We start from the raw sequence: 13,430 nt of genomic DNA, 5'->3' as shown, positions 1-13,430 counted from the left end.
GCCATTTCCTACAAAAGAAACCAAGTAAGAGGAAGGCAGACAGTCATATTTCCAAATCTCTTGGAAACTAAGGAAAAACTAACTTGCGCGTTCAATACTAATTGCATTTTTAAAACAGGTTACTTTGGTAAATATTTAGATTCTGTATCAAGTGAATGTTCCAGAAGAAAACAAGCCAGAAGGTGATTTTGGCTACATGTCCATCAAGTAACATTTTTTTTGTGAGCCAATCATGAATAAATGTAAACTAATTATTTGTTAGTGTGATCTACTTTTTACATTTCTTTTCAGCTTTTACTCAGCTTGTCTAAAAGTGGTATTTTGATTTAGACGTGTCCATTGTCACAGTATTTGGACATCAACCATGTGCAAAAATATATGCTAAAAAAGAGCTGACTGCCTTTTACTTCAAACTGATTTATTTATTTTCATACTTAATAAACAAGACTAATGCTATTCTGAAGGAATGGGCTGCAAGACAGATGCTAGGTAGTTGTCACAGACTGCAGTAGCAACATTATGTCTCTAGTTCAGTACTGAGACTGTTTCGTTTTGCAGAGTATTCAATGAGAAGCACTTTAATAGATCAATTCTACAGCTGACTTACGTCCGGACTTTGTGTCGGCCAATGATGAACACCACTTTCCTGCTCCAAGGATTCACAAAACTGGACCAGCTGGTATCCAGTATAACATAATCCCCATTTTGAGTACAAAATCTAATAGGTAAATGTTCGAAAGGGGGTTGGCCAGCAAATTTCAGGACTGAAAAAAGCCACAAAACACAATCAAGAAATAAGGTTTATTTTACATTATGACACAGTAGTGCAAACACAAACACTAATGACTGGGGTCCTTTAAAACTTTGGGTTTGAATTTGCTTTGACCTGAAGCTGGTTGCTTTAATTCATTTATTTTTGCCTAGACTGCAGATCGGTCACATATCAATCAATATGATAATGAAAGAATGTTAAAACCAGTAGGAATTCCTCTTAAAGCACCTGTACTTACTTTTCCGGTGAACAGCAATCATCAAAGGACGATCTTCTGGGTGTAAATACATCAGTATGGATGTCCCAATTAAATCCTGAGGTAAGTAACCCAACAAAGGCACTGCTCTGAAACCCAAACACATTTTCACTGATTATAACATAGTTTTGAGTATTTACATCCTTAACCCTTTGCTTGTCAGTAAAGTCCCCGTGCAGGATCTACAATGGCAAGAACTAAGGCTACAGAACATTTTCCAGCCCATCTAATAATCCTCCAGTCCAATGCAGACATGTAAATACCGATGGCAACCATTTCTGTGCCTGGAGATCTAACAGATTTTCACATTCGCAGGCAGTTTTGTGCTTGTCTATATGCAAAGGAGGGGAAAAATAAAGAAAGAGATCTTAAAGAAACAGGTCACAGGTAAAACGTTAGTAAGAAATCTGACATAGATGCTGCAAAGTGTGTTGTAAAAACACTCCTGTGGCTTTGCAGAAGACAGCTTTAGTCTGGTCAAATTTATATGACTCCTCTCAGTACGGCTGTATCACCACACTGTGATCCCCAGAGCTTTGCGTTATGTGGGTTTTACACTGTCTGTGTTGCCACAGGTCCCCATTGCCCTGGATAACAAAAACTGACTACAGTTCTGTTTAATTCACATTTTAAGTCAACAAAGGAGATTACGTCCATGGAACAGTAGATGATTTTCCATGACAGTACTAACACAAAACTACTTTGTTTAGTTTACTATTGCCAACTGCACAGTTCAACAACTTTACTTCGGTATCCAGCTGCATCACCAAAGGATGTTTTGCTACCTCTCCATACACACCTCACAGGTCTTAAGATTCAAATCTCACCTGTCATCTATCTCAAGAAAAACACATCCAGGGGTGTGAGTGGTGGTGAAGATTCTTTTATCCATAGGAATTCGAGGAGCTAATAGAAAAAGATATATTCACTGAAACAAAATATGCACCAAGACAGAAAACCTAACCGTTACTTTTGCTCATGATAGAAAGTTACTGGCTCCCGAACTTTTTAATTTCTCCCTGCTTTCTGACCAGTAACTCATAGAAACAGGTGTTACAGACTTCTCAAAAATAAAAATAGTGAGAAGAGGTCAAATGCTTTGGGGCCTTGCAAAAAGGCACAGATGCTCTGGATTCACATGCATGCACACACACACAAACTGCAAATTACACAGGTGAGATTACCCAAGCACAAGTTCTGAACAAAGGAAGCAGACTTTCATATACTGCATTTTCCTATTGCCTTGTTTTTTTCACTGGTGTCTCCCGACTTGCCTTCATATCCAGAGTGAATTTTCTCAGCCAAAGCTAAACAGCAGGATTCTGCATCCACGTGTTCAGAAGTACACACATGGACCAAGTACGGGGTGATTCGGAAGGGGTAACAACGCGTTTCCTGTTCTTGATCTTTACCACCCCTGAGAAAAAGTAAAAGGGATTAAGGTAGTGGTTTCAAGACTCAGATACTTTACGCCAGGGCTGAGAGCCCTGCACAGGCAAGTTATGCTGAGCACACAGACCCAGATAATCAGAATCTCCTGAGGTCCTACACACACTCCCTCACGATCCAAGGCCAACACATTCAGCAATACTGATCTCACTCCCCTGAAAACTGAGTAGGTGTTTTGCCTCCAATACTTGCATTCCGAGGCTGTTCTAGAAATGCCATCGCTCTAATGGTTAAAGACCACTTGCTAATTCTCAGTCCAAATTCACGAGAACCATTCATTTGATCTTGTGCTCTCCTTCAAGTTAAACAGTTCTTTTTCTGTTTGTTGTTTATTCTGTACCATTCTTGTGGAAAAAAAAAAGAATCTGTCTCTCACAAGTATTGTTTCACTGACCTACATAAATAAGACCCCTCTGGCCTTGGTTCACAAATAACTGTTGTTCTTTGATTGCTGTCCTCCTCCCATGAACATGTGTGAGCAGTAGCAGCACACAACATCCTAGATGAGATCTTAACCAGGGCTTTGTAACAACTACATTAGCAATTGCCTGTTTCTATTGCTAGTGTTTTTTCACCTGTTATAACTGCAGTATCTTACCCATCTCTAACAGAAAGAATTGAGATGAACGTTTGGACATTATCACTTACACTAAAGGTTACTTTCTTATTCCACACTTAGCTTTGTAAAATGTTTGTAGAGAGGAGTTAATGTCATAAAAAATACTACTAACAGCTCCCCCTTTTGGAAAAAAAAGATAAAAATGGAAACTGGATATAGTAGGAGTTTAACCTACAAAAACCCATTTTCATACATTAGCCTAGTATGTGCTTGTGAGAAAATATTTTTTAGTCATGAAGCCCACATAATCACAAGGATCTGTTATATAAAGGAAGGAGAGATGTCATATGAAAATCTGAAGAAAAACTTTTGCAAAACTTTTATGTATCCTACAAACAGCTCCCCCAACTTGAAGTTGACATCTGTCCTGATATTCCAAGTGCCCTTACGCAATTCAAGAGACAAAGGTGATTTAGAAATCGGGCTTTTGAAACACAGATGAATGAATCAATGATTGACTGACAGACAGAATAAGTTTTCTATCTGCTCAGAAGGAAACAGTTCTTACTGAAATCAAGAGACCACCCGAGTCTGAAACAGAACTGCACTGAAGACTACAGGCCAATCTCAATTTTTCTTTCTTCTTTTAGCACCAAATTAGCCAGGCACAAAGCAACAAACTGCATCTATAGTGACAGCAAGTAGTATCTCATGATTCAGGTCTCATACAGGGACTCAGGTGGCTGAGTTTCTGTTACTGCCTCTGTCACAAACTCTCGAGCAATCTTAAGCAAAAACACCTTTTGCCTGCACTCTAAACTGTAGAAGGGGGAGCTGCAATTTTTCACAACATCATTCTTCTCCTGCACAACAGTACTGAAGGAAACTGACAGGTCCAAAAGAAACACGTATGAAAGGCTTTCCTTCTATCCCCATGCAAGTTTAAGCATCACTATGGGAAAGATATCCAAAATGTCCTGCTGGATGCCAATATTAAATACAATAAGTCAATTTTGTAATGGAGTTCCACGAGCTCACTTTGGTCAGTTTTAACAACAGAACACTCTTTCTGCCCACTACTGTACCCTTTGCCCAGCCTTCACAAACATAAAAGTGTATTAATGTACTTGCCTGATTCTGCAGAAAAAGGATTTCACCTGGGCACATTCATACAGAGAAGCTAGTAAAAAGAACACACATTGAAAGTACCAGTTAATATCCTTAAAAAGGTCACCTTAAAAGTATCCTTTAAACTCTGCATTCTCCAGACTTTCTGAGCAAGTCTGAAGTCTCACAACCTGCTCCTTATTAGCTACTGAATCAGCTGTTCAACAGTCTGCTCCCACCTCAAATGTTCTCTCTCTCCTCCAGCCCACTCACTCTTGGAGAAATGGCTGACCTGGAACTAAATTCAGAGGAAACGCATATGATCTGAAAAACTCCTTTTGCCAGTGCATCACTGTGGAAAGGAAAGGCAAAAATTCCTGGCTTTATGAGCCACGTATCAAAAACTATACGCAGCCAAGAGTTATGGGGAGAGGACAATTCATTAACAGCTCACAGTAAGAAAATAACAGCTACTGTATAGGGGTGCCACTGCTCTGCTGGGTAGGCACGTGACTGGCTTACAAGTTGTGGAATCCCTGGCATGTGAGCGTCAGCAGCCTCTGATGCCTCACATCCTTTGGTAGCAAGGATCTCGGCCTTCCCAGCTCTGATGCAGAACAGCCCCATGGCGAGGTGGGCACAAGAGCTACACTTGAACTGCTCACAAATAACACAGGACTCTAAAGTCATCATTTAGGCACATCCAGCACTAAACAGCAAGTCAGCTTAAAACTTGGGTTCAGTGAGCTGTGCTCACAGCAGGCTGCAAGCGGACCATAAAGACAAATCACCTAAGCAACTGTAAGATGTACATTAAACAACTTAAACTCACCATGAGACCTTTAGTTTCTTTTTAAAAAGGCAGAAACATTTGCAATGAGTAAGACGGTACGCAAAACAACAAAGCATCTGCCTTTTACCTACCCCAAGTAAGAGTCAAGCCTCTAGGAGGCCAGCTGCGTAGCTACGCAAGTTTTCAAAGCAGAAGGGGAACAAGTGTGGCCTATGTGTATAGCTAGCATAAGCCTTTAAAATGAACAACTGTTCTATCCTCATTCTGCAAAGACAGAAAGACACATAAAGCATTTAAGAGCATTGCCAAGTCCCACCTGCTTGACTTTCCACGTTCCAAAGCGGCAGGTGGGACTGATCGGTGTGTGTGTAGAACACACTCACATCCTGAGGGACAAGCAGCTCTACAAACCGGGAGGAGTCCAACACTTTCTTCTTACAGTTTAGAATGGATGCTGCCTGCTCAGAAATATGCACCATGCGTCCCGAAAGCAAGGAAAACACCGCCACAAATGTGTCCTGCAAAATAAACATCGTTAAAGACAATCCTCCCCCAACACATGGTAGCAGTATTGTAAGGATAAACAAACAAAACCAGAACAACTCCAAAACAAACCAACCCAAACCCACCACACACTGCAACCTAAGACAGAGGTTCAAAAATGTGTTCTTAAGCATCCAATTACCGTTCTGCATGAGCTACTACAATCTTCAACGCTACAGTAGCTTACTCACGATTTACAAATGCTAATAAGACTGCAATATCAAAACTGAAACAAATTACAATGATGCTTATCATTGTTCAGAATGACTGGTTATCACTCCACGCACTTCTCCCCAAATTTCAGAGTATTCACTACAATTCCCCATATAAAAATATTCTGAGAACTTTTCAAGTAGAAAGCATTTGCAATATTTCTGATGCCGCATCTAACAGTACTGAATATCAAAAACCACTCTTTTCTTTAAAGCAGAGCCAGAAAGCATGACACATTCTGCAAATTAAGAAAAAAAAATTAAATCCAGGAGTACAAACAGAAGCCAAAGTCTCTCACAACTACGGACTTGATCAACTTTGAAAACATTCTGCTAAGTCCATCTCAAGAGATTACTGTGCTGTAAATGAATTCTCAAATAAGGTTCTCAAAGATATTTGTCGCTTCTGGCAAAATAAAAAAAAAAGGAAAAAAGAAGAAAAGGTATGTCTTCACTTACTGCTCTTGGGTACACCCTGAGTCAGAACAGATAAGAAGTAGTCTTGATCTACCTTTTAAAACACAAAGGCCTGTCTGGCTAAAACTTAAAGGCTTTTTAATTTTACAGATTCTACGTCCACAAAACGATATAAGGAGACTAAATGGAAAGTGAAACGGCACGTGATGAACTCCTTGAGTGTGCCTGAATTCCTTACAGTGTTTTTTGGAGTATGTTCAGATGCAACTGCCACCAACTCTTCTATGCTGTATGTCATCACATCTGTCTGAAACGCTCTTCGGTCATTCAGAGCCTGGAAAAAGTCATTGTTTGCTAATTGAAAAAAAAAACAACAGGAAAAGCAAAACAAACACAAGGAAGTCAGTAAGGAGACTATTTTGAAAGTATTTCTTACAGCCCTTGTACTTTTGTCATCTTTTTGGTGAAGTCCAAGGTAAGATGAGGAAGGTCTGTGTAGTGACAAAGGAAAAAGGAATACTGATTATACTCCTGGAGAGACTATTAATGTTACAGAAGCCGAGCATGCGGAAGTAGAAAGTACAGGACATGATGGCAAAAGAACAATTTTAGCTACTCAGTTCTCTTGGAAAACAGAGACTATCCAAAAATTTTTTGAAGTGGGATGGGAATGCTGTTTTTTTCAATATATACACAGAAAGTTATCAGCAGTGCACCGATTAGCTATAGGATCATGAAGAAAGGAGAAGCAGTAGGTGGGCATTTCAATAGAAAAGATTATTTAAAAAAAAACAACCCACAGTGCTTCAGAAAGTCAATTGTTTGCAGGATAACTGCAATGCTTTCACTTGTTTTTATGTTATTTGCCAGACACATCTATTCAAACCAAGCTGCTATATAGCTCCCAGATTTTTTCCACACATACCTCGGACCTGTTGGACACACCGCAAGGCATAGTTGAGAGCACTGATGGTACTGGGCTTGCTGGAACTCCTTTTCTCTTCAGGCAAACATCTTTTCATTTCTTGGATCATCATCATCAGATCTCTCTGAGACTGGCTCCAATTCAGCTGATCACTGTAAAACAGAAGTTAAACTTTACCGGAGACTTCTGGTATAGGAGCTTCTTTTCTGTCAGCTAATTAAAATTATTCACTAAATTAACATTTTATGGGCTTAGCCACAGAGTCACAGGATATTCAGAAATATCCTAATGCTCATTCACTATATTTTCCGTTGTGTCTTTCTCACTTCTTTGCTACTTAATCTTTTCTCCTCTACTTTGCTCCTTTTCAGCTCAAACATGTCACGGACCGCAAAGTCACATCATAACCAATCTGCTTGCTAAGATGCTTAGCAACTAAAAATAAGCTGATGTTTACTCTAGATTTTCTAAATCTTTATGGTGTTAATACCATCAGTAGATGCTGATTCTTTACGTATACGTGTTTTTCTAGCCTTGAAGTGTGCATCTGATTGTAATCACTTCAGGGAAACATGAGGTCCTCAAAATACACCTGATGCAAAGATTTCATTCCTCACGCGATTCAGGGGTCTTTATTATACTTTTAACAGAGTTGTTGGCCTCCACAGTTGCAAGCAAAATCTCCCTTTTCTTACTTTTACTTATTTCACTGACTGGAAAATAAGCAGAAAACATCCCAAAACACAGATCGATTCTAATCCTACAAATGAGATACGAACACCGTTATTTTAAATAACTTTTGCCCGTTTGGCATTTTTATTAGTATCATTCTCTTACTATATAAATTACTAAGTGAGCTCAAGTCTTGCATGTTAACCTTACACGCCAGTTCAACATTGCATAATTATAGCTCTTGAACCGCTTTTTTGTTTTTAATAAAAAAAAAAATAAATTAGCACACCAATGAATTTCTGAACTTTTGGGAAAAATATTATTTAAGTAATTTCTGCTTTACTGCTGCCAAATGCAGTCTTTAGACTGAGTACATAGAGAAGCCACAAAAGGGCCACTGACGTACCTGGATCAGCCAATCTAATAATTAGCCAAAGAGCCGATGAGGAAGGCGCGGGGCGCTCCGTGAGGCGGGCCCCGGGAGCGGCGCCGGCTCCTCCCGCCCCAGCGGGCTCTGCCCCGGCTCCGGCCACAGGACGGCGGGTGCCGCGCGCCGTCGCCAGTTACCTGTTAACTTCGCTTTGCCTCTGGAAACTCGCCGCCGAGCAGCCCTTCGACCGGCGGCCGCAGGGGTCGGTCCCGCCGGAGCTCGGCCCGTTAAGCCCGTTCCCTCTGGAGCCGGCTCCCGCACAGACGGTGCAGCCGGGGCCCGCGGCCCCCCGCCGCTCTCGCTCCGGCCCGGCTGCGCTGACCGCCTCCTCTCGCTCGTCGCCAGCCCCCGGCCAAGGCCCGCCGCGCTGCGAGCTGCCGCCCCGGAGCTCGCGCACGTCCATCGCCGACCCGCAGACCGCCGCGGCGCAGGGGCATCGGCCCTCGGCCCAGCCCCTCAGCCTCCGGGACAGGGACGTGCCCGGCCGGTCTGCTGCGGGAGACAGGGGCGCGGCCTCGAGGGGACGCGGGAGACGCCGCCGCCCCTCCCCCCCCCGCCGCCGGACCGGCCCCTCCTCCGGGGTAGCTCCCCCCACTCCGGCCGACCCTCCCGCACGCGCCCCCGCGATCACCGCCCGGTAGCGCCTTTCCCCGCGGAGACAGACCCCAGCGGCTCCGGGCGGCCGCCGCTTCGCCCTCCCGCCGCCCCCCCGCCCCGCCTGCCGCGGGCGGGCCGCGACCGCCAGCCCCGCGCGCGCCCCCGCCCCGCCCTTACGTAACGGCGGCCGCACGCGGCGGCCCCGCTCCCACACACGGCGGCCACGTGCGCCGCGCCCCGCGGGGAGGGGAGGGGGCGGGCGGAGGCGCTTTATTGGCGGGAAGGGCGCGGGTAGGGCGGGGCGCGCGGCCACCGCCCCGCCCCTCACGCGCCGCCGCACGCGGCCCCCGTGCGCGCGCGCCTGCCCCGCCGCCACGTGCGGCCCCGCCCCCGCGCGCAGGGGGATGCACCGGGGAGGGCCGGGGGGGAAGGACGGCGACCCAACCCCGCAAGCGAGGGCGGAGCCCGGCAGCAGCTCCGCCCCGGGAACAAGGCACCGTGCACCGGGAGGGCTGTGCTCGTTAGTCATTTATGGCAGGAGTGTCTTAAGGCAACCGGGTGAAGTTAGCTACATTTCAGTAATCAAAATAGTTTTGCTTCAAACAGCAGTAAACAGGCTGAAAACGCAGCAGGTTTGCGGCGGAGAGGCTGGAGATTGGCACCTTCGGTTGGTCTGAGTTTCTTCCTGTAACTCATGAAGGCACACTCAGAACTACAAAGAGAAGAAAACAGTTGGACAAAGGACAGTCGCCTTCAGCCCCTCCCCGTAACAATCCTGCGCTTGAAGAATTTAAGGCACTAGAGGCGGCTATCGAGGGGTTTAAGAGCTTCCCGTGTTGGTTTCCTAGTTTTAGCTTTCCTTAGTGCTTGCACACTGGTATTTCTCACCCAGGACAACACATCTGTTGCCAACGGTTACCACAGTGTTTGTTGCTGTATTACAGCACAAACCTAATCTTTGTCCTCCCATGAAATACCTGGGGAATTACATGAGAATTCAAGCCCAAGACTGAACTCTGTGTTCCCCAGCTCATTATCCTGACCCAAGATTACTATCATTTCACCCAACAGCAAAGTTTCTACTTTAAAAAAAAAAAAGCCTACTACATTTAAAAAAACATCTACTACGGCAGCAGACTTGGGACTGCCACGCTGAAACCGATTCGTCTGGCAAGAAGCTGACGGATGAAACACCAATCTGGACAAGGGAGGCAAATGGAATTTCTACTCACACTTCTGCAACACACAGCTGTAAAACCCAAGGCTGTTCCTGGTTCCCAAGTCCCCGCTATTTCCACTCTCACCCTTGTCCGAGATTCAGCTATTGCCACTCCCGCAGCGGTTGCAATTTACCACTCACTGCAGGCCACCGTTGTTAAAGCAGTCACTGCTACTTCAAATTCACATCGAATACACTCCCATTTGAGTGTCCTGGCTTCATTTGCTGCACCAGTCAGTGAATTAACACCATCTATTCCAACTCTACCAGAAACCCCCATTTTAGTGAAACTTACCAATAATGATGATGATGATAATGATAACAACAGCTATCAATATTGCCCACATCTGTGAAAATAAAGCCACACAACACTTACTACAAACCATGCATCAACATTAACTGGCCTTTAGGGTACAGGAAAGCAGCCCCCGCAAGGTACTTTCGCACCGTGTGCTAGATCTGACGTGGCAAATAAAACTTCTGCAGTAATCAAGCTCGACCCACCACTGCCGCTCAGAGATGGCAGGCTGTGCGCACAGGCAGAGTGGAGCAACAGGTTCTTTTCTCCTCTGCCTCCATGCAAAGCCTGGCTCTGGTAAGAGTACAAGCAGCAGTAAAAACTATTAAACATCACTTCCACTCTTCCCCTATACCACATCTTTCACCGTTTTTTTGGTCACCAAAGATGACTCCAACCTTTGCCAACACCCACAAGTACAGGAGTCTGAGTGAGCTCCTTCTGCCTTCTAATATTTCCTGCACGTTAACTCAACCTATGCTTTTTTTGGCCTTTTAATTCCTGTTTTGCAAAGCCTTAGATTACTGAGGTGTTTCCTTCTGGCCATTAGCATCTTAGACGAGGTGTTCTCGCACCAAGCAGCATGGCTGATAATCCAGCTTTTGGTTACCTCACCTAACCACTATGCCATGTTTAAAAAAAAAAAAAAGACGCCATAACTTAAATAACATTGGCTAAAGTCAAGTTTACTTTTATCTTTTGAGAAGCTGATTGTAATAGTGTTAACAGCAATACTGCACGGTGTAAGTGGACAAGCCACAGTTACCTTACAGTTCTTCCACCAATACTTCCTTTTCAGCTTGGCTGCACTGGTCTCAAACTGGGAAGCTCCTGCTTGCAGTGCATCAGCACGGTCATCCAACTCCGACAGCTTCTGGTCTCGCTCCAAAACCTTGTCCACATTCACTCTCATGATGTCAACCACCTACATCAGTTTAATGCTTACGGTAAGTTACCAGTTGTATCACCCGCTGTGGAACTTAATTGTAGGCAACAGATAGCAACACACAGTACTCTCGGTGTTCTCCCAGAAGTAGGGGCTATTACCCCTCAGTATACCCAGTCATAAGCTTAAACAAAATCGTGAAATTCACCCGTGGCTGGATGCCCCCAATACCTACTTTAAAATGTCAGCAGTGCCAGTTGTGCTGGCATTCCCTTAAACCTGGGAAACAATTCCCAGCTCGCTTCAGAAGGAGTTGAGGCATATAAATGTGATAGTCAACCGCATGTCAAAAAAAAAATAAAAGTACTGTCAGTAGCCAGCCTGGCTTTTGGACTCCCCAGAAATCCAGACACGTCATATTTGGCGGTTGGCCTTCATTGCTACTGATGAGAGAGAAGCTTGTTCTCTGTAAGAACAAAGGTTCTTATCTTTACTTATGCCAAATCCTCAAGCACAGAGTTTGCAGCTAATGTTCAGCCACTGGTAGCTTCTCTCTACTTCCCCACTCCAGCTGAATGGATTTTATTATTTTTCTTTAACCTTTGGAAGAGTTAAGATGACACAAGTATAATAAAGCAAGCTGAACGATACTAGGCTTCCCCTTCATCTAATGAAGGGGAAACTGCTTTGGCCAAAATACCCCTTCTAGCTATACAACTTCCCTGAAGCAAAATGGTTACGCTGCTACCAGACTAGACTTTTACCTCATCTACTTGATGTTGAGTCTGCTGAAGACGACGATTACTGCCAGCAGCCGCATTTGAGCTTCCAGGGACAGTGGCTGACCTGCAGTAAAGAAAGTCATCACTATTCTGTTTAGCTTTGAACAGGCTGTGTTTTCAGTTTGAAGTGGATATGCTTAGAGTACACAAGTTATCTGACATTCCTGAAAACCGGGAGCTTACGTCCTTGTAATAAATACCGGAGAAGTGATGTTTTAACAGCTGACAATAGGGGTAAGTCATGCAGTGTCCCAACACCTTGCCAACAAATTGCCTGACACACTAAAAGATAGCGGTGACTTGCTAATACTATCGTTTACAATAAGGCACATGACAACTCCTACAATGGTTCACAGGGCTCAAGTATTCGAGCGTTTGGGCTCGGGGTGTTCTTGTTTTCCAGTACAAACACAAATACCAAGCTTCAAACTACAGCAGTTTACAAAAACTTACTTAATGGTTATTGTAACTACGCGCTCTTGCAGTGCACACCTCTGTCTCCGTTCTTTTGAAACGGGGCAAGAGAAAGCACAGGAAAGGAAAAAGCATTCAGCACATACAGCCGTTTACCTCTGGTCAACTTTGAATTCATAACCTCAGGCCGTGGAGTTCTTCCACCAGCTGCTACACCCTGCGTCTTCCTAACAGATGCAAGAGCCTCTGTACACACCCCTCGTACCTTTTCACCTCTTTGCCAAGCTTTTGCTGCGTATCTCTAGAACCACCCGTACAATCTGCTTTTCCATGCTTTCATTTCTTTGGCATCAGAAGCGTGTGCTGTTTAGTGCATCCTCAACTCAGAGGAGCTGAAACTGACTATCGGCTGTATTCGCACATCGACTTCTAATTTACATTTAGCGACAACAAATGTACACACACACACCCCCCGAGCGAACCAGGCAGCCTGTGGCACGGCTCAAGAGCAGTCACGTACAACACAACGAACCGCTCCCGTTTTGGCGCTTCAGCCGCCCCTCAGTACCGCTCCCCCGCTGGGCCCAGACCCGAGTTTCGGAAGTGAAACCTCTTCCTGAGGGACGCGGGTCCAAGCACAGCGACAGACCGGTCACCGGAACGCGCTCGCTCGGTGCTCCGGCTGCACGGCCACCGCTACGGAGAGACGCCCGGGGCTGCCCAGGCCCCCGCAGCGCCTCAGGGCGCCAGGGCCAAGCGACGGCCCGTCCCGGCGCCACCACCCACGGCACCACGCACAGCCGCTCCCGGCAGCCCCCGCCCGCGGGCGGCGCCGGCACCGGGACACCAGCCGGCCCCGCCGGGCCGCCCGCGCTGCGCAGCAGGCCTGGCCCCGCTCCCGCCGCCACCGCCCGCCTGGGCGCGGCCGGCCCCGCCGCCACTCGCCACCAGCGGGTGTCCCCAGGCGCCCCGGTCCCGCACTCACATCCTGCCGGCGGGGTCGGGCTGCGCGGCCGCGGCGTCCAAGCGGTTCCCGAGAGGAAGTGCGCGCGGCCCCGCCGGCGCCGGGATGTGACGGGAACCGGGGCGGGGCCTGGGC

General features: G+C 45.9%; 2 protein-coding genes across 8 annotated transcripts in view; both read right to left on the bottom strand.

Moving 5' to 3' along the window:
* The window catches only part of PER3 (period circadian regulator 3), a 24,011-nt gene extending 14,750 nt beyond the window's left edge, over nt 1–9,261 (bottom strand). For all 7 annotated transcript variants that reach the window (XR_012590138.1, XM_074609508.1, XM_074609510.1 and 4 more), the window contains exons 1-9: nt 8,273–9,261; nt 7,034–7,185; nt 6,347–6,462; nt 5,253–5,454; nt 4,168–4,216; nt 2,303–2,445; nt 1,856–1,934; nt 1,011–1,117; nt 608–764 (exon numbers count right to left, since the gene is read on the bottom strand). Coding sequence is in view for 6 of the 7 variants with exons in the window: in XM_074609508.1 (XP_074465609.1) it covers nt 608–764; nt 1,011–1,117; nt 1,856–1,934; nt 2,303–2,445; nt 4,168–4,216; nt 5,253–5,454; nt 6,347–6,462; nt 7,034–7,185; nt 8,273–9,261 (1,994 nt within the window). In the remaining variant the exon portion in view is untranslated. The remainder of the gene's footprint in view (nt 1–607; nt 765–1,010; nt 1,118–1,855; nt 1,935–2,302; nt 2,446–4,167; nt 4,217–5,252; nt 5,455–6,346; nt 6,463–7,033; nt 7,186–8,272) is intronic.
* On the bottom strand, nt 9,246–13,430 carry VAMP3 (vesicle associated membrane protein 3). Its single transcript, XM_074609511.1, has 5 exons — nt 13,317–13,430; nt 11,900–11,981; nt 11,016–11,174; nt 10,247–10,298; nt 9,246–9,444 (listed from the first exon to the last, which is right to left on the bottom strand). Coding segments are annotated over exons 1-5 (315 nt in total). The 5' UTR covers nt 13,319–13,430; the 3' UTR covers nt 9,246–9,424.

The sequence above is a fragment of the Larus michahellis genome, chromosome 16 (genome assembly GCF_964199755.1).
Source record: "Larus michahellis chromosome 16, bLarMic1.1, whole genome shotgun sequence".
NCBI lineage: Eukaryota > Metazoa > Chordata > Aves > Charadriiformes > Laridae > Larus > Larus michahellis.
The sequence above is the reverse complement of the archived record's forward strand: the minus strand, read 5'-3'. Positions and strand labels throughout refer to the sequence as shown.

Bases quoted from the DNA above. Each gene is read 5' to 3' on its own strand.
- VAMP3 (XM_074609511.1), bottom strand. The intron at 11,175-11,899 runs GTAAAAGTCTAG...AAACTGATGTAG, and splicing joins CTCAACATCAAGTAGATGAG to GTGGTTGACATCATGAGAGT. The intron at 9,445-10,246 runs GTAAGTTTCACT...TTCTCTTTGTAG, and splicing joins TATCATCATCATCATTATTG to TTCTGAGTGTGCCTTCATGA.